This window comes from Malaclemys terrapin, chromosome 15 (genome assembly GCF_027887155.1).
Source record: "Malaclemys terrapin pileata isolate rMalTer1 chromosome 15, rMalTer1.hap1, whole genome shotgun sequence".
Lineage (NCBI taxonomy): Eukaryota > Metazoa > Chordata > Testudines > Emydidae > Malaclemys > Malaclemys terrapin.
In genome coordinates, this window is record NC_071519.1 from 27,987,294 (window position 1) to 28,001,642 (window position 14,349).

Here is a 14,349-nt window from a genome sequence, read left to right on the forward strand (position 1 = left end):
CTTAACATGGTCTTCAAAAATCTCTGGACAATCAGAGATGCCATGGCTGCAGATGCTAGGGCTGTTGATTAATCGCAGTTAACTCATGTGATTAACTCAAAAAAAGTAATCGTGATTAATTGCACTGTTAAACAATAAATGCCAATTGAAATTTATTGAATATTTTTGATGTTTTTCTACATTTTCAAATATATTGATTTCTATTACAACACAGAATTCAACGTGTACAGTGCTCACTTTATATTATTTTTTATTATAAGTGTTTGCACTGTAAAAATGATAAACAGAATAGTATTTTTCAATTCACCTCACACAAGTACTGTAATGCAATCTCTTTATCATGAAAGTGTAGCTTACAAATGTAGCTGTTTTTGTTACATGCCTGCACTCAAAAACAAAAACATGTAAAATTTTAGACCCTAAAGTCCACTAAGTCCTACTTCTTGTTCAGCCAATCACTAAGACAAATAACTTTGTTTACATTTATGGGAGATACTGCTGCCCGCTTCTTGTTTTCAATGTAGTCTGAAAGTGAGAACAGGCGTTTGCATGGCACTTTTGTAGCTGGCATTGCAAGGTATTTACATGCCAGACACGCTAAACATTCGTATGCCCCTTCATGCTTCAGCCACCATTCCAGAAGACATGCTTCCATGCTGATGGTACTCGTTAAAAAAGTAATGTGTTAATCATGGATGGTGGGTGAAACTTCCCCTGGGGGAGGCGAGCGCCTTGTCCTGCCTCTTCTGTCCATGGCCCCGCCCATGCTCCATCCCTTCTCTGCCCCAGGCCCTGCCCTTGCCCCCTCCCACCGCTGACTTGCCGCTCACCTCTTCACCCCCCCAGTAAAGTCCCCCCTCCACTGACCTCCTCCCCCACCCGCCTGCCGCTCGCCAACCTGCTGCTTGCCTCCTCACCCTGCTGGTGATCTCCCTCCCCGCCTGAGACCCTGCCCTTCTTCACCTTAAAGCACTAACAACATTCCCTAAGGGAACTGAACAGGCAACAGCTATAGATCAATTGCCAGATGGATTCTCCTCTGCATGGTAGGGAGTTTGATCGGTGTATACTGTATATAGAGAGTCGTGGCTTTTCACGCCACCTGCGCCAAATTGAAGCCTAACCTCTCCTTTTGAAAAAGCCTGTCACTGACAGCCTGCATTATGGCAGTAGTTTAATCACCTCTCTTACACACAATTCCCTGCCAGACTCCTTTACTTAAACTGGGTTTGAATAAAACGCTTAGATCAAGAATTTGGAAACGGTTTTTAACCCCAAATAACACATTTTGCTACAATAGAAAAGACAGCTGAATGTGGCCAAAGGGAAAGGCTTCCTGGCCGTTGGCAAATGCCTGTTAAATGGCTTCATTACCACTTTAATGGCCCTTTAACAGTTTCAGTGATTGGCTACAAGATCTCTGGAAGGCTTTTTCACCTGTGTAAAAGTTATTCAGGGATCCCCTCCCTATGCCTCCTCACTCCCCTGCCTGCCACTCGCATCCACACACACACACACACACACACACAATGTGGAGGGGGAATGAGGAGGAGAGAAGCTGCAGGCAGCTGTGGGGACCTCCAAAAGGGGAGTGGAGGAGCAGAGAGGAAGAAGACGGATCAGGTAGCAGCAGGAGTCCCTGGGAGCCTTGGGGAAGGGTCAGAGCAGGGAGATGAAGAGGCGGGGTGGGGGGGTCACCACAGCCCTGGTGTGGGGCGGCAGGGACGGCTGCACTAGGAGAGGCACTGCCTCCCCTTGCCTATTATATCGGCCACACGTGGCGTTAATTAAATTTGTGACTGAACTCCTTGGAGGAGAATTGTACATCCCCTGCTCTGTTTTACCCGCATTCTGCCGCATATTTCATGTTATAGCAGTCTCGGATGGGGACCCAGCACATGTTGTTTGTTTTAAGAACGCTTGCACTGCAGATTTGACCAAACGGAAAGAAGGTAGCAATGTGAGATTTCTCAGGATAGCTACAGCACTCAACCCAAGGCTTAAGCACCCAAAATCTGAGAGGGACGAGGGGTGGAGCTAGGGTGACCAGATAGCAAGTATGAAAAATAGGGACGGGGGTGGGGTTAATAGGAGCCTATATAAGAAAAAGACCCCAAAAATCAGGACGGTCTCTATAAAATCAGGACATCTGGTCACCCTAGGTGGAGCATGCTTTCAGACGTCTTAAAAAAGTAACACTCCGACGTGGAAACTACAGAACCCAAACCACCAAAAAAGAAAATCAACCTTCTGCTGGTGGCATCTGACTCAGATTGTGAAAATGAACATGTGTTGGTTTGCTCTGCTTTGGATCGTTATCCAGCAGAACCCGTCATCAGTTTGGACGCATGTCCTCTGGAATGGTGGTTGAAGCATGAAAGGACATATGAATCTTTAATGCATCTTTCACGTAAATATCTTGGGATGCCAGTTACAACATGCTATGCGAACACCTGTTCTCACTTTCAGGTGACATTGTAAACAAGAAGTGGGCAGCAGTATCTCCTGCAAATTGTAACCAAACTTATTTGTCTAAGCGATTGGCTGAAGTAGGACTGAGTGGACTTGTAGGCTCTAAAGTTTGACATTGTTTTATTTTTGAATGCAGTTTTTGTGTGTGTATATAATTCTACATTTGTAAGTTCAGTTTTCATGATAAAGAGATTGCGCTACCGTGCTTGTATTAGGTGAACTGAAAAACACGATTTCTTTTGTTTTTTTACAGTGCAAATATTTGTAATAAAAAATAAATATAAAGTGAGAACTGTACACTTTGTATTCTGTGTTGTAATTGAAATCTATATATTTGAAAAGGTAGAAAACATCCAAAAATATTTAAATAAATGGTACTTTATTACTAACAGCACGATTAATCGCGATTAATTTTTTTAATCACTTGACAGCCCTAGCAGATACCACAACCAGGAACCTAACATTGATTACAATACAGTGGCAGGGAAGAGTCCAGGGGAGGGGGCAAAGGAGACAGTTCTTGAGACCCACTCCTGTCCAGATTCATTCACTTATATCTGGAAATAGATCTTTTAAAATATCAGGGCAGTCTATGTTTGTCTGATGTTCCTGCCCCCTGCTATCTTGCAAAGGGAAATCTGCAGGGGAATCTGTGGCTTTTCAGCTCCCCATCCCAGGAAAATAATACTGTTGACCCAGGCACAGCCAGAACTCAAACCACCCTCACCAAGCCTGTCCCTCACACTCAGGTGCATCGGCCCCGTGCACCCAGACACGTATGCTCTGGGCGGAGGGCGACAACGTCACACACAATAGAACGTTTGTGGCACCCTGGAGCCGAGGCTGGATTCTCCCTCAATGGAACGAAAATCCCTTTCATAGCATGATTAAAAAAAAAAGTTCACGTGGATTTAAACAAAATCTTAAATCAACAAATGGACTATGGACTAGACAGGCCAACACAGAGAAGCGGCATCAGTCATTCTGACCCACGAAGGACAGTTCCTGGGGACCCAACGAGATCAGCAAATGCAATGACCTGCCTTGCAAAAGGAGAGGAATGTTTGGTAGATCTTACCTGTCTGTTAAAGTCCAGCCCATTTCGTTCATTTCCTACAACAGAGAAGAACAAAAAAGAATGAACCTTGGTGTTGCTATAGCACCTAGACCCCCCACCAGGCCTCATTGCGCTCGGCCCTGTACAAACATACATGAAGACCCGCTCGTTTCCCCGACAAGCACACCGTTCAGTGCAGGACAAGATGCAACAAGTGAGCGTGACAAACAAAGGCAGGGAGATGGGGCGGCAGGATGGAGGCAATGAAAATAAGACCAGGCAGTTACAAAGGTGGCTGTTGCGCAACTCAATGGTTTCCGAAGGTACCAAATCTTTACTGAAATAAAGAGAACCAGCTCTCCCCGGGTGATGCCCCCACTGCGCTGTCACGGGGGAGCTCAGCAGAGGTGGGGCTTGGAGCAAGCAACATCCTTAGAGGTTACTGAGGGAGGGTGTTCCCTAATCCCTGGCTTTCCGACAACTAGATAGCAAACGCAGAGAAGCTGTGGGAGAGGCTGGCAAACAGGTGATGAGGCGGTTCACCTGCAATTCTTGAGGGAATTTGTGGCCCTGAATAATTACAGGAGATCTAAGGGAATGGAAGGTGCTGTGGGGGTTGTGCTAAAAAAGGCGACTCCTTGATTCAAAGGCAGCTAGGCAAAAGCAAGGGGAATCAGACAGGATCCAACCCGAAGATACAGCACAGGCCTTCACTCATTTCCCTTGGATGATCAACATCTTACCCGCTCCTCACCCAAATCCCTGAGTTCATTGGAACTTGGACTCCAAAACTGGACATGAATTTTCAGCCAATCTCTACAACGGCTTGAGCCAAACCTCCCAGAGCAGGATCCCAAACATTAGAGAGTTCAGGTCCTGGATCCAAATTCTCCAACAAAAGCTCATGTCTAATCCATAGGTGCCGCCATTCTCAGCTTCACACCTTCCTCCTCCTGCGCTTTCCCTCCAAACACAGGCAGCTGTGTCTGCCTAGCCACTACCCGTCCCTTTCTGTTTTGTTCCTTCAAGGTCTTTACAGGCTCTTGGACTCAGTTATCTCACTATAAAAGACACTAGCTGGGAGGGAGGGTTAGTTTTTACAAAACATCTGGGCTTGGATTTGCAAAAGGAGCCTAAGGGGATTAGGCACCCAATGGGAATGTCAATGGGCATTGGGTATCTAACTCCTTTTGGCTCCTTTGAAAATAAGTTTGAGGTTAGGCAAAAAAAAAAAAAAAATCTTTCTTCCATTTATTTAAGCCAATGATTTCCCAAGAACTACTAATATAAATCCATGTTTCTATCTAGTTTCGATCTACACAGGCTTGCACGATTGTAGTATCCTCTTCAATCTCACTAGAGGAACATGCTGCGCAAGCAGTAAGGATCCTTGTTTGAAATCTAGTCTTGCCCAGCATCAGGCAACCAGAAAGAAAAGCACACGAACGAGTCAGATCCTCAACTGCCGTCAAACACCCGCCGCTCCATCAGCTTCAGTGGTGCTTCCCTGCTTTAGATCAGCTCAGAGCCTGGCTCTTGGGTAGGGTGACCAGACAGCAAGTGTGAAAAATTGGGACAGGGGGTGGGGGATAATAGGAGCCTATATAAGAAAAAGCTCCAAATATCAGGACTGTCCCTATAAAATCGGGACATCTGGTCACCCTACTCTTGGTGCTCTGCCAGATTCCGAAGGAACCTAAACCTCCCAAGCCTGGAGTTCTGCTCTAAAGCTGGAACCCTTCATTTCCAAGCAAGGTCTGAACTGGCAGAGTGAGTCCGGCCCTCTTTAATCATGAGGGTGTGTGCCAAGCTGGGAAAGCGCCCAGTACTGAGATGAGGGGCTGTCGTGCTTTGAGAACGTTTCCTCCCACCCTCAGAGTACTTCCCCCAACTCCCACTTTGAGGGTGCTCAGGTTGGAAGGAATAATCATGGTTGGCTATCAGTAACACTTCAGGCGAACAGCCAACTCCTCTCCCTGGTTCACCTGGCAGCCAGCAGGTATGTGGCTGCTTTGCATAATGCTGGCACCAGCTCTGGTGCGAGTTTGCCTGGGGAGGTTTCTCTAGGGATGGGAGGGGAGAGCCGCAGCAGGGTTCCGGCCGGATTTTTTGCCAGGAGTGTTTTGTTTACAACCGAAAAGTCAAACAAACAGCGTGGTCAGTTCACAACCAATGCAACCCCTATTCGGATCCTTGCTGTCACCATCACAACCAGCACGACCCCCATTTGGATCCCTGGTGTCACCATCACAACCAGTGCAAAAATATGTAGGCACGACAGAAGAGATCATGCTGGTGGGGGAGAGGCACTGTATGTGAAAGAAAGCATAGAGTCAAATATAGTAAAAATCTTAAAAGAATCAAACAGTACCACAGAAACTCTAGGGACAGAAATGTCACGCTTGACTAATAAGAGTGTAGCAGTGGGAATATGCAATGGTGACAGTGACTGAAATACTGAAGGAGAAGAGAGAGGCTACAAAAACAGAAAACCCAATTATAAGGGAGGATTTCAACGATGTCGTCTATGAGCATGGCACCTCAGGATGCGATAAAGAGATAACATTTCTAGACACCAATAATGGCTGCTTCTTGGAACAGCTTTCCCTGAAACCCGCAAGGGGAGAGGCAATTCTTGATTTAGTCCTAAGTGACGCACAGTATCTGGTCCAAGAGGTGAATATAGCTGAACTGCTCGGTAATATCAACCATGATGTAATTAAATTTAACATCTTTGTAGGGGGGAAAATACCAAAGAAACCCACCACAGTAGCATTTAACTTCTTTTTAATTTACATGTTATTAGCGTCCTCACTTTTGTGTAGTTCAAAAAAGGGAACCGTCACAGGAGTGAAATGCCTGCAAGCCATATGGAAACTTTTAAAAAACACCATAATACAGACTCTAACTATACATACACCCCAAACAATAATTTTCTTTAAAAAAAGTAAGAGGACAAAAAATGCCACCACGGCTAAACAACAAAGTAAAGGAAGCAGTTAGAGACAAAAAGGCATCCTTCAAAACAGCAATTTTGTTGAGTACATCAGAAGCAGGAAGCCTGCCAAACAATCCATGGGGCCACTGGACAATTGAGGTGCTGAAGGAGCACTCAAGGAAGACAAGGTCATTGTGGAGAAGCTAAATGAATTCTTTGCATAGGTCTTCATGGCTGAGGATGTGAGGGAGATTCCCACACCTGAGCCATTCTTTTTTGGTAACAAATCTGAAGAACTGTCCCAGACTGAGGTGTCATCAGAGGAAGTTTTGGAACAAATTGATAAATTAAACAGCAATAAGTCACCAGGACCAGATGGTATTCACCCAAGAGTTCTGAAGGAGTTCAAATATGAAATTGCAGAATTACCAACTGTGGTATGTAACCTATTGCTTTAATTAACCTCTGTACCAGATGATTTGTGGATAGCTAATGTGACACCAATTTTTAAAAAAGATTCCAGAGGCAATCCTGGCAAATACAGGCTGGTAAGGCTAACTCCAGTACCAGGCAAATTAGTTAAAACTATATTAAAGAACAGAATTACCAGAATACATAGATACGTTGGGGAAGAGTTGGCATGGCTTCTGTAAAGGGAAACCACGTCTCACCAATCTACTAGAATTCTTTGGGGGTGTCAACAAGCATAGGATGGGGTGATCCATTGGATATGGCCAGTGTCAGAAAACAAGATACTGGGCTTCTCTTGGGGTGGCTGGGTTGCATCCCTTTGCATTTTAAGCTTCTCATGTGAGGCAGTGGGCATGCTGGGTGAAATTCTGTTGCTGTTCCCCTGTTAAAGCATAAGATCGATTACTGCTAACTCCTTGGGTTAGTTAGTCTTCTCTCCCTTTTCCCTTCATGATGAAGGAGCTGGGTCAGGTCTACGATATGGCTAATGGGCAGAGATGTTTCATTTGCAGAATTTCTCTGCCTCTTAAACTTCCTATTTGTGACAAATAGAGAAGTACAGGAGGCAGCCAGCTCTCGCGGCAATGGAGAGAAAAGAAATCAAGAGTCAAGAAAACACAAGCTATAATTACCTCATGACACAACAATCAATCTTACAACATCTTCTGAGACCATGCGCTAGTCACCTACAGGGGGCATCAGTTTGCCAAGAAAGCAACCTGTTGGCAACATACTGATTACACGACCAGGGTTGTAGACAGAACCCATCCCCCAAAACCTAAATTAATTCACCCTACATTTTGAGTGAGCTGTACAGAATGGAAGGGGATTTGGTCACTAGGAAATTTTGGACTTGGACTGCACACTAATGGCAAGTTAAATCTTTATAAGGAAGAGCTGGGGAATTCACTGGGGGAACAGATTTTCCATGTGCTGCTTTGGAGAATTACGTTCTGTGCAGTTGAACAATGAAAGAGGAACAATGTCAAGGAAGGAACAATGCCAGACACACGTTAAGTGTGCTAGCTGCAATTATTTATACAGTAAAATGTCATTACAGCATCACACGGGGGCAGTAGGAAGAAAATTATTGCAATGGGATGATTTATATATTGGAAACAAATGGTTAGGAAATTGGCTTGGTCACATTAATTGACTGTCTATTGACATGATTGCTGCTCCCATCAGCTCCATCATGTCGACTATCACATGATATTCAATGCTCACTCAGCAGTGGGGAAGGAAAAGCCCCCAGCAACAATCATTAGAGCTATAAATGGCATTTGAGTCAGATGTTATAAAGGAGCAAAACCTCTTAGCTGCATTGAAATGGACTCTTCTATTAAGCATCAAGTTAAAAGTAACTGAACAAATAAAATGTTCCTACTTATGGTGACAAATGAATTTGATGGTCAAAATGAAAAGAATGGTAAAAGTCAAATAGGCTCCTGGGTATTTACATTGGTTTGTTTTTGCATCTCACTCAGCTTAGACAATTCATAGAGTTTAAGGCCAGAAGCGACCATCATCTAATCTGAATAGGCAACAGATTTTACCCAGTGATTCCTGCATCCAGACCATCAACTTGTGGCTGAGCTAATACCATCACCTAGCTGTCATACAGCATGTTCATCTGTAGATCTCAAAGCACTTTACCGTGGAGGATGTCAGCATCATTATCCCTATTTTACAGATAGGGATACTGAGGCACTAGGCGGTGACAGGATTTGCCCAAATTCAGCCAGCAATCCAGTGGCAGGGCTGGGACAGACCCATTGCAGCCCATTACGCTATACATTAAGCCAAATTGCCTCCCATAGAGTATCGCTCTAAGTCAACAAAGTACTGAGACAACAGTCTCCCAGGGCACTCCCTGCTGCTAGTTATTTTCACTTTCCTGGTCTCATGCATTAGAACAAAGAGGCTATGTTTGAATGGCATCTACACAAGGGAATGGCTGGTTTAAACAAACAAAAATGCAGGAAAACATTTCTATACATATTCCATTTTTGTTAACGTTCATTAATTTATAATCTACATATAGGGCCAAATTTGAGCCAACCATCCCTTGAACATACATTGTAAGCTCACTGGGGAAGAGATGACCCATTACTATGCCTTTGTACAGTTCCTGGCACAAGGGGACCCAGATCTTGATGTCTCTGGATGATAGCCGAGTACAAATAAGTAACAGTACTAATAAATGGTTGGAAACTGATGCCATACAGTACAGCTATATCAGTGATAACCATGTCAATCAGGGATGTTACATTATTTTATTTCAGAGTAACAGCCGTGTTAGTCTGTATCCGCAAAAAGAAGAACAGGAGTACTTGTGGCACCTTAGAGACTAACAAATTTATTAGAGCATAAGCTTTCGTGGACTACAGCCCACTTCTTCTTATTAGGTGTATTGTGGCAATGCCTAGGGCCCTGGTCCGGACCAGGAGCCCCTTGTGCTAGGCGCTGTACAATCACAGAGCAAAAAGATGCCCCAATTTTACTATTCTGTTGCTAAACATAAAGGGACAGATCCTCAGTTGGTGTAAATCACCTTACCTCCAGTTACTTCAATTAATAGCCCAGATTTTCTCCTTCTGTGCTGGCTGTCGTGCACCACTCAGGCATTGCTAAGTGGCAGAATCTGGCCCTAAATGGCCAGCAGAGAGCATCCTCAGTGTGGGGGAGAAATCAGCTGGCACCAAGTGGTATCGTTAGCTCCTACACCAACTGTCCCACACACATCATGGCAGTATGCTGGATGGAGTTTGCCTGTGCTATACAATTTACAGCTTGCATATGATCCCCTAGAGATCATATCCAGTTGGTGTAAGTTTAAGATGAGGGACGGGGCTAGAGCAAACGTGCCAGAAAAAGCAGGGAGGCATAAGTTGCTGCTTGACAACCCCCTTTCAACCCCTGCCTGTGCCAGGCATATCTCCGTGCAAAAGACAACCCGGGCTACTGTTTCCACAGCCAGCACGATTAGTAGTTGGTGCACAGGGTAGCTAGCTCTCAAAAAGGGCACCAGAGTCAGGAAAGAAACACCTCCTCGCTCCTCTCTCCTGCTGTCGGGAACGTGGCTGCCTTGCTGATGAATAATCTTATTGACTGGAGTGTTGGCAGACCAGCACCTGCCACTCCCCATTAATGGTCTGACTCTTGGAGTGCCTTTAAAGCTTCCTCCTTTACATGGCCAGTCAACCCAGTGCAGGGAGATGCGCTCAGGAGCAAGGCTGCAGGGTGGCAAGGAGAAGGAGAGACAGATGCTTCCCTCCCACATTATCCAGGCTGAAGGAGTTCCCCAGGGTAGGAAGGCAGGACAGAGGGGTGAGCAGATAGTAGGTAGGGATAGGCTATGGGAGAAGAAGAGAGAGGAGAAGGTGAGTGAGATACCAGGGAGGGGCAGCATAGGTCTGAGCAAGAGGAGTGAGACACCAGAGAGCGGTAGGTACATTCGATACTGCAGTCACTACTACGGGGGGCAGAGGGGGTGAGGGTGGCATGCTGCGCTTACATCACTGCATCCCTGGTTGGAATCACCCCCTCTTCAAGGTTAGATTTAAGAAACATGTCTGGAGGGATCCATAGGATTCTTGAGGAAGCCGGGCAGGGCTTCGGGTGTCAATTAACAAATGACCTAATGGACAAACCTGGAGTCTGGCTGGTCTACATGGAAGAGATGCTACAGGTGTGAATTCCAATCGATTGATGTAACTGGTGCAATACACCCTCCCACCCCCCAGCTTTTCCCAGGGCTGAGAGTGGCCTGTTTTGGTGGAGCTAAACCCATTTAGGTTAAAAACTGGTTTAAGTTAAACCTGTGCACCTCTCCTGCGTAGACAAACGCCTCGGAGAACACCTGTCTCCACGTCCCTCTCCTGCCAGATAGACCCACAATCTCCACATGAGGGGAGGAGGCAGGGGGACGTGGGGGGGAGACGCAGGCAGGTTCCAGAAGGAAACCCCCCAGAGCAGGACTTGTTCCCATGGGCACTGTTTCGGTTTGCAGGGGTAGGGACAGGAGTCTGGAAGAAGAGGCAAGCAGGCCTGCCCTTCCACAATGCCCCTGCTCTTCCGAGAGCACAGGGTGTCCTCACCCCCCTCTGATAACGTCCTGATTAGAATAAAAGCAGCCTTTGTCCCCCTCCTTTTGTCCTCTCCCCTCCTGAGGATGTAAAACCCCCTAATCACCTTCATTTGAATTTCAAATAACCCCCCTCCTATGCCTCTCCCCACACCCCAACTGCCTCTGAGCTGGGCTTATGGAAATTTCTCCTGCCTCAGACCCAGCTGCACTATGGAAATCAGCAGCCGTATGCAAATCCTGAGCAGGCCCCTGCGCCCTAGCAACTAGCTGTTTCACTGCTGGCTGTGTCTGCCTTTATTGATCTGGGCCCCGCCCTGGGGCTGATCCCTCTGCGGTGCAGGGCGGAAGAGGCAGAGGAACTCATTGGGGTGCTGAGGGGAGTTGCACGGGATGGTGGGATGGGAGCCCCTTTGCACTACCCGGTGGACTGAGAACCCACCAACTCACTTCACAGGAGTCGTCGTACCGCCATCGGGGAGTAAGAGTCTGAGAGGACTGTTCCCTTGGCCTGCATTTGAACCACGGACCTAGAGGTGGAAGACTCCCTACCCCATTGAGTCTTGAGCTAATTAGCTTTACATTGACCCTTATTATGAACAGCAGCACCTTCGGCCCCCAACAGCTATCAGGGCCCCATTATTCTAGGTGCTGCTCAGACATTAAGGGGATGTCTGCACCGGGTCTGTATAGATGGACCTTCCCTACCTTTGACTGAGCCAGCTGGGTAAAACAGCAGCGTAGCCATGGCTGGCTGCCTGAGTACGTACCAAGGGTCAGGGGACAGGATTGTACGTGGGCAGCTAGCAGGGGATACACCGCTATATTTAGTGCACTAGCTTGATCAAAGCCAGCACGTGTATGTCTTCCTGAGCAGGAAATTCCACTTCCAGCTGCAGTATAAGCATAGCCATAGGGAGACACAATCCCTGCCCCAGAGAGTTTACAATCTAACTAGACAAAAGGAGGGAGAATGGTTTATTGCCCCATTTTACAGATGGGAAAACTGAGGCACTGAGCTTACCCAAGGGAGTCTGTGGCAGAGATGGGGATTGAACCAAGCTGCCCTGCCCTCTTTGCAAGACCATCCATCCCCTAAGCACCCAGCAGAGTCGAGAGAGATTAACGCACTTGGGACTTCCAAAAGCAATTACGTGTGGACAGTAGAGAAGGGGAGAGCTTTTGGCTTGTGAGGTTTTTGCCTGGTGCGGTGGCTTTGGTGGCAGAGATTGTCTCCCATCTCAGGAACTGCCTCCAGTCTCTTGAGTCTCCTGTCAGTAAAGTTTGGGTGATAGCCACCCTTTTGGCCAACAGCCTGGAGAACACCTGAGCTGAAGCTCCCTAGCTGGGGCTGTGACAACTCACATCGTCTGCAGATGGGCACAGAGGAGGACCTGTAACCCACACTGGGCAGTGGGAGGATGTTGATATGAGGCCAGGATAGGATTCAAGAGGGAGAACAGTGGTTCCCAAATCAAGGGAAACAGTCTCCTCAGGAGCGGATTATCAGAGAGGTCGGGCACCTGTAATTCATTTGCCTTGGACGCAAGGTGGGGTGCTCAATTGGCCAGATCTTTGCTTGGGCTCTTGGAAGCGCTTCATGGGGAAAACAAAGACACACGGGTTAAATAACTCAGCGTGTGGTCTAAGTCAAGTCCTCAGCAGAGTGAGCCAGAGAAGCCAGGACCTCTCACTCCCAGTCCAGTTTTCTAACCGGGCCACCTTGCTCCCAAAGGTGGGGCCGCTGCATTTCACAAATCTGGACAATTTTTTTTTTCTTTTCTGGAACTGAGCTTCAGCACAGCAGCACAAAGCCATGCAGTGAGCCATGGACTGTCCAGGAGGGCCCTGCAGGGCGCACCCGAAGCTGGGAAGAATGGGCTGCAGAGGGCTCCGCTGCTTTGTCTTCCTTGTTCTAGGATGCCCACGAGTTGTGCTCGCCCTGGTCTCCGGTGAGGCTGTGCAGCTCCCCACTTGCCAGGTGGAGCGGGGTGGGGATGGAAGATGTTCCCAGTGCCTGCAGCCATTCAGTTGCTGACAGTTGTGTTTGAAGTGTTTCCCTGTTGCACTTTTGTTTAAACCTTGGCTTCCCCCACCCCACAATCCCGACTGAGCTCCAGCGAAATCAAAGTAGCAGCTCTGCCTGGTGTGACCCACAGTTCTGATCAGAGCAGATAGTGCACAGCAAAGGCCTGACACGAACAAAGGAAGGAGAAGTTTCAGAGTAACAGCCGTGTTAGTCTGTATCCGCAAAAAGAAGAACAGGAGTACTTGTGGTACCTTAGAGACTAACAAATTTATTAGAGCATAAGCTTTCGTGGACTACAGCCCACTTCTTCGGATGCATATAGAATGGAACATATATTGAGGAGATATATATACACACATACAGAGAGCATAAACAGGTGGGAGTTGTCTTACCAACTCTGAGAGGCCAATTAATTAAGAGAAAAAAAAAAAAAAAACTTTTGAAGTGATAATCAAGCTAGCCGAGTACAGACAGTGTGATAAGAAGTGTGAGAGTACTTACAAGGGGAGATAGTCAACGTTTGTAATGGCTCAGCCATTCCCAGTCCTTATTCAAACCGGAGTTGATTGTGTCTAGTTTGCATATCAATTCTAGCTCTGCAGTCTCTCTTTGGAGTCTGTTTTTGAAGTTTTTCTGTTGTAATATAGCCACCCGCAGGTCTGTCACTGAATGACCAGACAGGTTAAAGTGTTCTCCCACTGGTTTTTGAGTATTTTGATTCCTGATGTCAGATTTGTGTCCATTAATTCTTTTGCGTAGAGACTGTCCGGTTTGGCCAATGTACATGGCAGAGGGGCATTGCTGGCACATGATGGCATAGATCACATTGGTAGATGTGCAGGTGAACGAGCCCCTGATGGTATGGCTGATGTGATTAGGTCCTATGATGATGTCACTTGAATAGATATGTGGACAGAGTTGGCATCGGGGTTTGTTACAAGGATAGGTTCCTGGGTTAGTGGTTTTGTTCAGTGATGTGTGGTTGCTGGTGAGTATTTGCTTTAGGTTGGGGGGTTGTCTGTAAGCGAGGACAGGTCTGTCTCCCAAGATCTGTGAGAGTAAAGGATCATCTTTCAGGATAGGTTGTAGATCTCTGATGATGCGCTGGAGAGGTTTTAGTTGGGGGCTGAAGGTGACAGCTAGTGGTGTTCTGTTATTTTCTTTGTTGGGCCTGTCTTGTAGGAGGTGACTTCTGGGTACTCGTCTGGCTCTGTCAATCTGTTTTTTCACTTCAGCAGGTGGGTATTGTAGTTTTAAGAATGCTTGATAGAGATCTTGTAGGTGCTTGTCTCTAT

At 46.6% G+C, this 14,349-nt stretch overlaps 1 protein-coding gene across 1 annotated transcript in view; it reads right to left on the reverse strand.

The window, feature by feature from the left end:
- POU2F3 (POU class 2 homeobox 3) overlaps positions 1-14,349 on the reverse strand; it is a 62,768-nt gene that overhangs the window by 35,349 nt on the left and 13,070 nt on the right. Inside the window, exon 4 of the mRNA XM_054005517.1 lies at positions 3,551-3,585. Within this exon, the coding sequence (XP_053861492.1) occupies positions 3,551-3,585 (35 nt within the window). The remainder of the gene's footprint in view (positions 1-3,550; positions 3,586-14,349) is intronic.